Raw genomic sequence first — 12,193 nt, forward strand, 5'->3', positions numbered from 1 at the left:
CTTGAAGCTTGTGCGGGCTTTGGTGTGTCAGCTCTTGACTGACTCTCTGGGCTACCTGCCAAGTGTTGGCTCCCAGGTGGGGAAGATTACTTTTCATATTACCACCACCTTACAGGCGTACCATACATTCTACTTTATAAGGTAGAATTTGGTCTCGTTTGGACCCTGCAACAGCCCTCGGAGGAAGGGAGGGGGGTTGAATGCAGGGAGCTACATGACTGGCCCAGGGTCACATGTGTGCTTGGGGGTACTGAATCCAGGTGAGGCCAGTTTTCTTCACTCCTAGTTCAGGGACTTGCTCTGCCTACAAGGCAGTCATGGGCTGACACAGGGAGCTGCATCTAAAGCGGGAAGCAGATGGGGGAGTCGGAGCTGCTCACATCTCGGGCAGGCAGATGCTGGAGCACAGGCAGAGTGCTGGGCTCAACCTGCCACCTCCCACAACGTCTGGGAGGCAGGACTGGAGAGCTGACCTCAAATCCCCCATGTAAGGCAGGGCACAAGCGTTTCCTCCCTGCTCTGCAGATGTATGGCTGGGCTCAGGCAAGCTGGTGCCCAATAAATTGAGTGTCAGGCCCAGTCTCTCGACATCCTAACAAACCAAGTTTAAGTCCTCACTATGATAGTCAACATATGAACACAGCATAGCTTCTAGAAATCAAAATTAGTACCTCTGTTTAGTTTGTGGATCTGTTTAAACATGGTCTTGTACCAGTCTTTTGATCTCTCGGTGTTCTAGAGAAAAACAAAGGCAGAGTGTAAAATACAATGGAAATGTCAGCACGTTTCAGAACTTTTATGATGACAAAATCATACTGGAAAGTGACATCTGAGGTCAAAACTCACATAACTCTATACATATTAGTGATCCCACAGTTAAATCTTTATTAAAAATGCAAAACTTTTGAGGAAGAATAGCTAAACCAATGGGTGCCTGGTTGGCTCAGTGATTAAGTGTCTGGCTCTTGATTTCAGCTCAGGTCATGATCTCAGAATCGTGAGATGGAGCCCCATGTAACCTTCACACTCAGTGGGCAGTCTGCTTCTCTCCTTCTTCCTTTCCCGTTGCCCCTCCCTCTGCTCATGTACATGCACTCTCTCTTTCTCTAAAACAAAATAAATAAAATCATTAGAAAAAAAAAAAAAAGCTAAACCGAGAGATTCAGATCTGAATCTGCAGAGTAATATTTGGCCAAAAAGCATGCAGATTTTGAAAAAGTAAACAAAGATCCTCTTGAAATGTGTTCATTCAATTTTTTTAAATTTCATTTTTAAAATATTTTTTATTTCTTCATTTAAGAGAGAGAGAAACAGGAGAGCATTAGCAGGGGGAGAGTCAAAGGCAGAGGGAGACACTCCCTGCTAAGCTGGGAGCTTGACATGGGCTTCAATCTCAGGACCTAGAGATCATGACCAAAGGCAGATGCTTAACTATCTGAACCACCCAGGCATCCCTAAAATCTCATTTTTTAGAGAGACAACTAAATGGAAGTAAAGCCTCCTAGAAACATAAGAGGCAAAGAATATTTGCATGCACCTACCCATTTCGGGTTATTCCGTAAAAGTGTAGCTATATTACCTAGGAGAGGGCCAGATTTAGAACAAATACATTCAAACGTATCCCACTCTGCCAGCCAATGCCAATGCCAGAGAGTTTTCATCCTAACTACAAAGCTGGGCTGTTGTTGATTTAAGACCAAAATAATACAAGGAAAGGTGCAGATCAGTGGTTAGATCAGGCATTTTCACGTCCACTTTACAGATGAGGAAATGAGATACAAAGTCAAAATGATGCCCAAAGTCATAGAGCTGGTAAGAAGGTGAGTGGGAAGGCCGCCTCACATGATGGTTAGGGGTACGAGTTTGGGAGTCAGAGAGACTGCTCCATCACTCACAGGTTGTGCAATCCTGGACAAGGACCTTAATCACTCCGAGTCCCTGTTTCCTCATCTCTAAAATGGGAATTACATCAGTGTCCACCTTGTAGCGTCAATGACAAGATCATGCAGTCAGCAAGCGGTAGTGGCAATGACCATTCTACCACCAAAATTTACTTAGGACCAAACAACAGTTCTTTCAAGGCTTAGCCCACTGCTGTTTCTACTCCTCCACCAAAGGGACACAAAAAACAGTCCATTCATTACATGGAGACCAGAGAGAAACATATTGTAGCTAGTGTTCTGAGGGGCCCATGGAATAAAAGGGGATTCACCATAATCCAGTTTCAAATTCCCTTGAATTCCATAGGGCCTGCAAAACACTGGCACATCTGTGCAGGGGGTAAGAACTGGGGCAGCCTGGATTCATTCTGTGGCTTCTATAGAGTCTGTTGCTTACCCTGAATGATGGGGTATCTCCCACTCGGGGGAACTTCTTCATAAACCCATAAACAAAGACCGTGAGCCCCACATTCTCCCCAGGGTTCCTGGACCTGCAATTTCTGAGCATGTTCCAAGGACAAAAGCCAGAGACTGGGAGACACCGCCCACAACATTCTCCCCTTGAACATGCACCAGCCTGAAGCTTCTCAGAAGTGCTGCTGCAGAGAAACTGCTCTACCTGTGTTCCATCCTGCTTTTCCTCGTGTCACTTGAACCCAAAACCTTTTTCTCATGAGACTCATTAGTGCCTAACATGCTTTGGAGAAAGCTGCTGTACTCTGAGCGCAGAACCAAGGTGGGACAGGATGCTGGCACACAGCTCGGGGAGGCTCGGCAGCCCTCAGTCGGTTTAGAGAGTGGACAGAGGTGAGAATTTTCTCATGAGGGCTTTGCAAGCCACAAGTGGGGTCACATGTACTTGGATACACACATGTAGGAAAAAGCCTAAGTAGGACTCATGGGTCAGTATTCATACCCGGAGTGGGATGCCCACTTCATCCATGGAAACATCGCTTAGGTCCTGAGCGCTCTTAACCACCCGCCTGCTGTCATCCTTTGCCTTTTTTTCAGTAGTTCTTCCAGGGGAGGTGGGTTTCTCCTGGGTTGGTGTCAAGTCCTGCTCTCCCACTCTTCTTTCTGACGCAGGATCTAGAAGTGAGAAGTAGTCATTAGCTGAAGTTCTTCTGGTGGCTGTGAAGCAAAATTCTCCCAAACAATCCAGCTGGAGGAAGTATGTTTGCAAATTCCTAATTGGAATGAGTTTCACTTAGAGCATGGGTCAGAAAACTATGGCCTGGCTACCTGTTTTTGTAAAGTTTTATTGGGGCATAGCCACATCCATTCATTTATCTACTATTTATGGATGCTTTCAAGTTACAGTGGCAGAGCTGAGTAGCTAGAAATGAAACTATGGCTCACGAAGACTGAAATATTTATCATCTAACCCTTTAAACTGCTAAGTGCACATTAAAATTTGATTCAGGGACAGCCCCAGTAGCTCAGTGGTTTAGCGCTGCCTATAGCCCAGGGCCTGATCCTGGAGACCCAGGATCGAATCCCATGTCAGCTTGCATGGAGCCTGCTTCTCCCTCTGCCTGTGTCTCTGCCTCTCTCTCTCTCCCCTCTCTGTGTATTCTCATGAATAAATAAATAAAATCTATAATATAAAATAAAATATAAAATAAAATAAAATAAAATTTGATTCAGAACTAGAGGTTACAGAGAGCTAATAAACATAACAGGTGTAGCCCACAGATTATAAAACTACTTTGTATACTGTAATTCCAAACCCTGTCACTTACTATGGGAAGGCATTGTGGCTATGCATGCACATGTCCTTTGGCCATGAGGGCAAACCTCCCAGAGTGCAAGCCTTCAAGGAGCTAATGGCCAGTGGACAGAAAAGGCAAGAGAGGTAGCTATGAGAATGCAAGATGACCAGAGGTGGGTAGAGTCCGCATCATACTTAGCTGAGGAATTTAGGTTCAGGGCTGACCTTTCAGAGCCAAACAGGAAGTAAAGGGTACCCCAGGGAACAGCATTAGCAAATGCAAGGAGCCTCTGAACTATTCTGAGGTTACCAGGTGCCAGGCACTGTGCTAAATTCTTCATATACATTATCTCAGTTCTCCTCCCAATAATCCTATGAGGAAGAAACCATTACCTGTCCATTTTTAAAAACAGTAAGGACCTGCCTGAGGTCATACAGCTGCCATGTGTTCAAGCTGGGACTTGCACTAGGGACACTTGACTCCACTGGTTCTCTCTGAGCCATATCCTGTTGTAGCTCCCTCAAAGATGGCACCAAGGCTTCAGGCCCGGCCTGATCCAAACAGAAGTTAGTAAAGGGACTAGGCTGGGAAGGCAGGGAGGGATGGCTGCTTCCATTCCAACACAGTAACTCAGTAACTCAGAGACGTCCAAGTAAAAATGCCCTAGAAGAAATAGGGGAGCGGAGCCCTTGTGAGGGGCCCAGGCAGGAGTGCAATTCCTGAGCCATCAGCATAAAAGTGATGGAAGAGGTCAGGGAGATAGATGGAAGAGTTTGTGGAGTAGTAAACATGAGCAGAATCAAGGGCTGACGTCACATGCTGAGGGATGCTACGGTGACAGGCTTGAGAGCAAAAGGGATCCCCCAAAGGATGCAGGAGTTATCAGAGGGAGAGGGGATGAACCAGAAAGGAATAGTGAGGCTTCACTGAAGCCAGAGAGGACAAGATTCCAAGAAGTGAGTGATTCCACCCATGGATGGATGGATGGGTAGAAGGAAGGGAGGGAGGGAGGAAGGGAGGAAGGGAAACTGAAGCAGAGACAGGGCCATTCCATTAGGCAAAAGAGTCACGGGATCACCCCGGGGTGGGGGGGAGCAAGTTCAAGTTCAGAGGGCAGTGGGATGGATGCCAGACTGCAGAGAAAGGGATACATGTGAGCAGGAAGTAGGGAGGTATCTAGGGAGGGGGTCAGTACACAAGCACAAACAATGGCAGGTGGGAACCACAGAGGTCGAGAGGTTAGGGGTCGAAAAGGTCTAAGCCAGGGGAGTCAAAGTCCTAGTGGTGATGCTCCCGGGGGGAGGCTGAACAGGGCCAAGAGGCACCCTGGCAATCAGGTGGTGCTCAGTCGGTATCTGCTCATTGACTGAGGGAGAGCATCTCATCCTTGATAAAGGAAAGGGTGCAGAGTGCTGGGTAGAGACCAAAATCCAGTAAAAAAGGAGGGGCCTGAGGGCACATGTGAGGTTGTGCCCAAGTCAGAGATGTCCCTGCGTGTAGGAGGGGCTGGGGAAGTGGGGAACCAGCGAGTCCACCTGCTCAGGTACGACAACCTTCACCACTGGCCCTGCTGGTAGAATTACCCTGCCTGGATTTCAAACTGACTTCCCACACAAGTACTCATTCTGTGACCGCAGAATGGTTTCTAAACCCTCTGTGCAAGACCTAGCTCAGGGTATGCTTCAGACAACTGGATCCCTGGCATCATAGCCATGAGCTTTGAAGGATGTTGAGACCAGACTGGACTCTTGGGATGAGTTCTCATGTTCCTAGGCAATTCCCACAGAAGGCCAAGGATCTGGCAGGAAGCCTGGAAGTGCAAGGGGATTTCAAGTTACTGAAGTCTGGGAAGGTCTTCCTGAGTGTCACCAGGAAGCAGCAGGGGAGGCTGATTTCAAACTGTCTCGCCTGGTACTTGGAGGCGTTGACACTCCACACTCCAGCATCCTCTCTTAAGAAGTAACAGATCACAAACTTGGCATTCTCAGGGTTTCCAGACCCAGAGAAATGTTTTAAATTGTTGGAGCAGGTGGCTCCAACAACAATCACTTAACTACAAAACTCAAGTTGACAGTTCATAGATTTGTTCTAAAGCTATCAGAGTTCTTCGGCTCTACAAAAATTAGCCCTGAATTGTTTTACTTTGGAAGACTGTGATCATGTGACTCATGGTTGAGTGGATTTCAGTGTACAGAGAGATGAACTGCAGCCTCAAAGAAAGAAAGTCGTTTCTTGTTTTACATATAGTGAAAACCTCACACAACAGGTCTTGTACCATGAGGGTGACAGGACTACCTTTGGCATGTATAGGACAATGAGGGCCTCGTGAGCTATTTCGTGAGAAATAGCTCACGAGGCAAATACCAAAACCTCAACAGGACATCCTGGAGCATTTCCTTCCAGTTTTACACTGAGCTTTTAAAAGGAAGGTGCTGGAAAGGGCCACTACATAAGTGACAATGTTGGCAACCTGGCACAGGGCCTCAGTGCCTGTGGGCAGCTTCCTTTCTTTCACACCCAAAGCTCAGTGATTGAGGACCACAGAAATGCCGACACCTCCCTAAGGAAGGCTAGACCCTCTGCCCCAGCCCTGACTTGTTTCTCTGTCCATCTCCCCAAGGGAGCCATGAGCTTGAGGTGGCCAAACACCATGTGGCTCTTGATTCTGAATGAATCTCATTGAACAAGAAGCCCCATAAAGAGGACACCTGGGTAGCTCAGTGGGTGAGTGTCTGCCTTTGGCTCAGGTTGTGATCCTGGGTCCTAGATTGAATCCCGCATCAGGTTCCCCACAGGGAGCCTACTTCAACTTCTGCCTATGTCTCTGCCTATTCTCATGAATATATAAATGAATATATAAATTCATTTTATATATTCTCATGAATATATAAATACAATCTTAAAAGAAAAATAAAAAGCCCCATAAAGGCTCAATAAAAACCTGTTAAGATTGGGGTGGGATGGGGGGTGTCAAGGGAGGTGGCTGGCCCATCAAGTGCCATCATGACAGGTATGATGGGCAAAGCCCCACTGCTGCCAGGGAGCAGACTGGAGTGAGCCCAGCCAGCCCTCTCTCCTTCAAGAGCTTCTGAACAGAACGGTGCTGCTTCTTTTTCAACAAAAACTAACATCTAGTGAGCACTTACTTTACGTCCCACTCTATCAAATATCGTTAATGGGTCTGTTCCAAAACTCAAGGAAGACAGAAACATTAGGCTTATTCTGAAGCCAAGGAAGTGGCCCGAGCCTGCCAGACTGGTGGAGAAGCCCTAACATTGCATAGCACTTTCCAGTGTGCAAAGCATACCCTGCTTCCTGTTGCACACGATCCTCACAGCTCTGAGGAAAGGATGAGGATTATCATCCCCATTTTCCACATGAGGAAACTATGCCATAGAGAGGTAAAGTCACTTACCCGGGGATAAACAATGTCATAAGAGGAGAGAGCCAGGACCCAACTGTGTGCCTCCTAACTTGTGTCTGTGCACCTGTTTCAGCTGTTCCACGGCTCTTTTCCAAATCCCAAAGGCAGGAAGGTGTTCACAGGAGCTACCTTTGCTTCAGAGCCACCCTGTTCTCAGCAACCCGGGCTGGGGCCAGGGAATGAAGTGATTTGGTGTGGCAGAGTCAGGAGGGGGCAGTGAAGGGCACCTTGTGTTCAACCACAGCCTTCCTGGCCCTGGGGCCAAGTCCCGATAAAGCTGAGAGGGTGTGAGAACCCCATGTTCTCCCCACAGGGCTCTCTATGAGTCACAAGGGCAGCAAACATGAAGTAACAGAGAAATCACGAAGCAGCTCAGGCTTTTGTGTATCTACCAGATAAGGGATTCTTGCTCCAGATTCACACGTATCTGTAAATCCACCAGGTGCACACTTGACCTTGAGGCTTTTTCTATAAATGAATCTACCGGCTTTTTTTAGATTCTCCAAATGAGTCCACCACCAAAAAATGGTTATGAACCATTATACCATACTGTGGGCTGCTGGAGGGCAGCACAGTTCCTGGATATGGATACAGAGCCTGGTTCAGGGCCTGATACAGAGTAGACACTCAATAAAATGCGGCATGAATCCATGGAGGTGCCTGCTGATAATGGAAACTCACATCCACCAAGCACTTAGTGAGTGACAATGCTCGGTGTAGGCTGCTCATAAGCAGAACCTCCGAGGCATTACTGCGTTTCCCATTTGGCAGATAAGAACTGACCTGTGGTTTAGATCATTAGCAGCCTGCCTAAGGCTGCCAGCCCCTAACCATTGGGAAGGACTCAAAGCAGAATGGCTACAGAAAGCTGTAAGGACACGGTGAAACCTTCCCATCCCTGGGTTTCCCCACAGTTTTGGCCATGTGTGGCCACACTTTATTAGGGAGGGCACCCTGACACCTGATTATCTAGCAGATCAATGCCCACCACTGCCAGTTCTTGATGGGACTCGCTCCTCAAGGTGGTCAGTACACAGGCAGCATTAGCATCACTGGGGACCCGGGTAGAAACGTAAGTTCTCACCAACACATTATTTTTTTTTTCTCACCAACACATTAAATCTGAATCTCTGGAGCTGTGGAATCTGGGTTTTGGACCAGCTTTCCAGGAGATTCTGATGCCTGCTCACACCTCCTTTCAGGCACTGCTGAGCTAGAGGCTCTCACCCGGGTCTGTCATGCAGGGTCATTTACTGGCACCTGGGCTTTCCACTCAACAAGAAAAGAACTTGCCTACATTCCCTAACCCTGACTGACTCAATCCTAGAAGAGGGATTGGAATCAACAGAAAGGGGACTTCTTTAGTAAGGCCTGCCTCGAATGCTCCACCTAAGGTATAACTTTTTGGTTCTTTTTTATTCAGATTGTCCTGTTCTTACCCATCAAGGCACTTATCACAGCTGCCCAGGACATGTGTACTAGTTGGGGTTACTGATCTGGTGTGCCTCCTCCACCCCTTCAAGCTGCAGGGAGGAGGCAGGACCGTCATGCTTCCACCGTCCTTGTGGTCCAGCAACAGAGTCCCCAGCACATTGGAGGAACTCCTCAGACTTTGTGGCTCACACATCAAAGGTGTTAGCATATAAATAAATATTTGGCACCTACCTGAAAGGCTACTGAGTCGTTTTTGCTGTTCTGTGATAAAAGAAAAGATACACATTGTGAGATTCACACAGACATGGAAAGACCAGGAAGTCCTGCCACAACTTGTTAGCACCCCAAACTGGCATCCTAACTGTCCCTTGGGCTTAGATGCTGAAATGTTGTGTGGCAGCCACCACCCCCAGCTGGATATCGGGGCATTGACGTGGCTTCCGTTACCCAGGTGTGGTGTTTCCAAGCCTCCCTCCTACATCTGCACCAAGATTCAGGAACAGTCACTGTTTGGTTGTTGTTTACACCTGGTTTCAAGGTGATCTGATCATGGAAGGAGACCCTCCCAACTCCCCTGGTTTGTTTGTTTGTTTATTTATTTATTTATTTTTAACTCCCCTGGTTTTAAGGGACCAGGACCTTATAATGACCTCAGTCTCATTAAGTTTGAAGGAAATATAACTGTCATGGCAGCTACCACCTCCTGAGAGCTTTACTAAACACCAGACATTGTTTTTAAGAGCTTTCACACATGTTAACACTTTAAATCTAGTGGGTTGAGACACCTCAGATAAGCAGCACAAACTACCCATGATGACACTGAACGTCAGAGGGGGAACCTAGAACCTGGGTCCCCAACTCCTAGTGCAGAATTCTTTCCAATCCTGATCTCCAGGCCACCATGCTCCCCAACACGATCGTCTATCAGTTCCTCACTCTCTTGGGCACCCGCGGACAGAGGCCACTATCTCTTTTTGAAAGTTCTGTGTGTACGTGCTTTGGGATAAGCGCAAAAATGACCTTTACCTTCCACAGCTGCTAAATTTAAAGCAGCTACGTAGATAAAAATAGAGCATTTGCCAGCCCATGGGTGCTGTCATCATCCCCCTTGGCTGCGGCCCCACCCTCCCCCCAGAATCCATGTGGGCAAGAAGTAAACAGAGCAGCAGGGGTGCTTCCAGCCAGCAGAACAGCCTGTCCACCTCTGGATGTGGACGAAGTTCACTCGAGCTGGATAACATAAGCCCAGCTGAGCTCTAGGCTCAGCTCTGCCAGCAACCTGCTAGAGCATGTTGGCCAATCATGTAAACTCTTCCCTTAATTTCCTCATCTGTCGGATCAAAATTCCCACTGGATCTATGGTTCCAGAGTCCAGTCTGCCAACCAGACGCAAGGGCTTCCTCACCAGGCAAAAGCAAATTTATTCAACTTAAAAGACTATGTTCCTACTTCTGAGATTGGAAATGGCCCTTCTTTCAGAGAATGACATGTGATATGGATAACAGTAGTTGTTTTTCAGAGGTGTGATTTACTATAGTTAGAAATTAGCAACCCTATGGTAGGCTCCAGGCTGCTTCATGTGACTGTGAGATCCACAGTCTGGGAACCCCTAAGCTCTTGTTCTCCAGTGTGGTCTATGGACTAGAAGCACTGATGTGTTCTGCAAATTGCTGAAAAAATGCAGAATCTCAGCCCTGCCTCAGACCTCCTGAATCCAAATCTGCAAGTATGTACTCCCAAAACCACATACACCAAAGACTGAGAAGCTCTGAGCTAGGGGACCCATGCACCTCTTCAGTCCCGAGTTTTCTGGTTCAAATCCTCCTTCTAGACTGATCGTAAGTCATCTGCCCTCACATACATGGTATGAGAAGAGGGACGAGGAGCTGTGTTGTGCATACTCATCAGTGCCAGGGCAGATGTATAGCACCCCCTCATTTATCTACAGTTGGGGGACCTAGCTTGTAGAGAGAGGGTTGTTGTCACACTGTGCCCTGGCCATCTAGGCCAGAAAAAAAGGGAATCTTTTTTAGGATGACTAAACTAGACTTCCAGAAGTAGAGTAAAGTTATCATTCCCTCAGGAGATTTTGCAATAGTTAAATTGTTTTTACGGGTACTTTCTATGAGCACTGCTGTCAGGTTGGGTAAATTCCAAAGCAAGGCCAGAAACACATGACCTAAACCCCAGTGACAACTAGTAATCCAGGGCTAGGTGGCAAGGCGCTTCCATTTTCCTCTTCTCTTCCTGCTCCACCTCCACAGGGAACATATGGTTTGCTCTTTAAGAAAAGCTACTTTTGATTCCAAAAAACTAATATACTTGTATCCTTTACTGAAGGATGTGTGATTCAGGCAGCACAATTCTGATCTTTAAACCCAAAGAGCAGGACTGCACAAAAGAAAAAGGCAAGAACCAAAGGCATTTAGGCAAGTAAGAGGAATCCATTTGCCCAGGGAAGAAACAAAAAAGAACTACAAGCATTTTTGTGCCCAAAGATGTCTCACTAGGTGTCACCAGAGGGACCTGGTGGAAGCAGCTGACATTACACTTGGCATTTCCCAAAAACCAAGTTGCCTTGGGAATAAATCCCGTTTTTAGAGAAACTGCCTTTCCTTCTTTGAACTAAATTGTTTCTGGATTTTTTTAAAAAGACAAGTCATAAAGAAGTTCATAAAGAACCAAAATTTCACTTTGTCCTGCATTATGGACACTGGGCAGAGAAAGCTCTTGCCAGTAAGGGGTATGGCCCTGCTGAAAGGAGAATGGAGTCTTATATAGTTTAGTGTGGGGCTTGGGACCCTTATCATCTTTGAAAAAACAAGATTTGTGGAGGACAGTTAATATGGAGGCTATATGTAGTGGAAAAAAAAATAAAATCACTAAAATAAGATTTAAGTGGGAAGATTTTAAGTGAGAGGAAATGTTTCATTCATCTGTTTTACAAGTTAGAAACAGGAAACAGAAAACTCCATTTAATATGGAAAACAATTAAAAATAGACTCCAGTTCCATTCTGATCCAAGTAATGTGGGGGTGGGGCAGGGGGAGCTATGCAGTAGGCAAACAGCGCATCAAGAAAAGGAGAGGTTTGGTGCCTAGCTTTTTTGAAACTCAGACTAAAAAACCCTTTCTGCTCTATGAAACAGATTGACACCTTTACACTTTACACTGTAAAGGATTTTTGAGAAGGAAAAGTTTCTCTCTCTACTGAATTCCAACTAGTAAAAACTTGAGACTTAAGATCATCTTCTGAAATTTTAAAGCAGAAGGGTCAACATAGACAACTATTACCTCAAAGCACTTCTGCTTTACCTAAATGCCCCTTCAGAGAAGGGAAGAACCAGCCAGAAGCAGTAAGAGAACTATAGAAAACAAATGTGGACACCCTCAGCAGAGCTCTATCGGCCACACAGCATACGGGACACACACAGCCACGTGAGTCTCCTGTCCCAAAAGGGTGCACTGAATGACAGCCCAGTGTGATAAATGCTGGCAAGAGTCTAGGCCAGCGAGTCACTAAGAGAAAGTTCAGTGCCTGCTTTAGAGGCACAAAAACATGTTTGATATTTTATAAAGGTCTCCACCCATTATGCTTTTTTTAAAAAAAATTGGGTACTCAAAATTTTGCTTTCTAGAAAACTCATGATGTCAAAGAACTACATGACTTATTAAAAGAGATCT

General features: G+C 46.4%; 1 protein-coding gene across 37 annotated transcripts in view; it reads right to left on the bottom strand.

Annotated features, from left to right (window-relative positions):
* The window catches only part of SORBS1 (sorbin and SH3 domain containing 1), a 228,200-nt gene that overhangs the window by 76,064 nt on the left and 139,943 nt on the right, over nucleotides 1-12,193 (bottom strand). For all 37 annotated transcript variants that reach the window (XM_055346044.1, XM_055346043.1, XM_055346055.1 and 34 more), the window contains 3 exons: nucleotides 8,742-8,771; nucleotides 2,857-3,029; nucleotides 672-735 (listed from right to left, as the gene is read on the bottom strand). In XM_055346044.1, the coding sequence (XP_055202019.1) occupies nucleotides 672-735; nucleotides 2,857-3,029; nucleotides 8,742-8,771 (267 nt within the window). The remainder of the gene's footprint in view (nucleotides 1-671; nucleotides 736-2,856; nucleotides 3,030-8,741; nucleotides 8,772-12,193) is intronic.

This window comes from Nyctereutes procyonoides, unplaced genomic scaffold, assembly GCF_905146905.1.
Source record: "Nyctereutes procyonoides isolate TBG_1078 unplaced genomic scaffold, NYPRO_anot_genome, whole genome shotgun sequence".
NCBI classification, from domain to species: domain Eukaryota; kingdom Metazoa; phylum Chordata; class Mammalia; order Carnivora; family Canidae; genus Nyctereutes; species Nyctereutes procyonoides.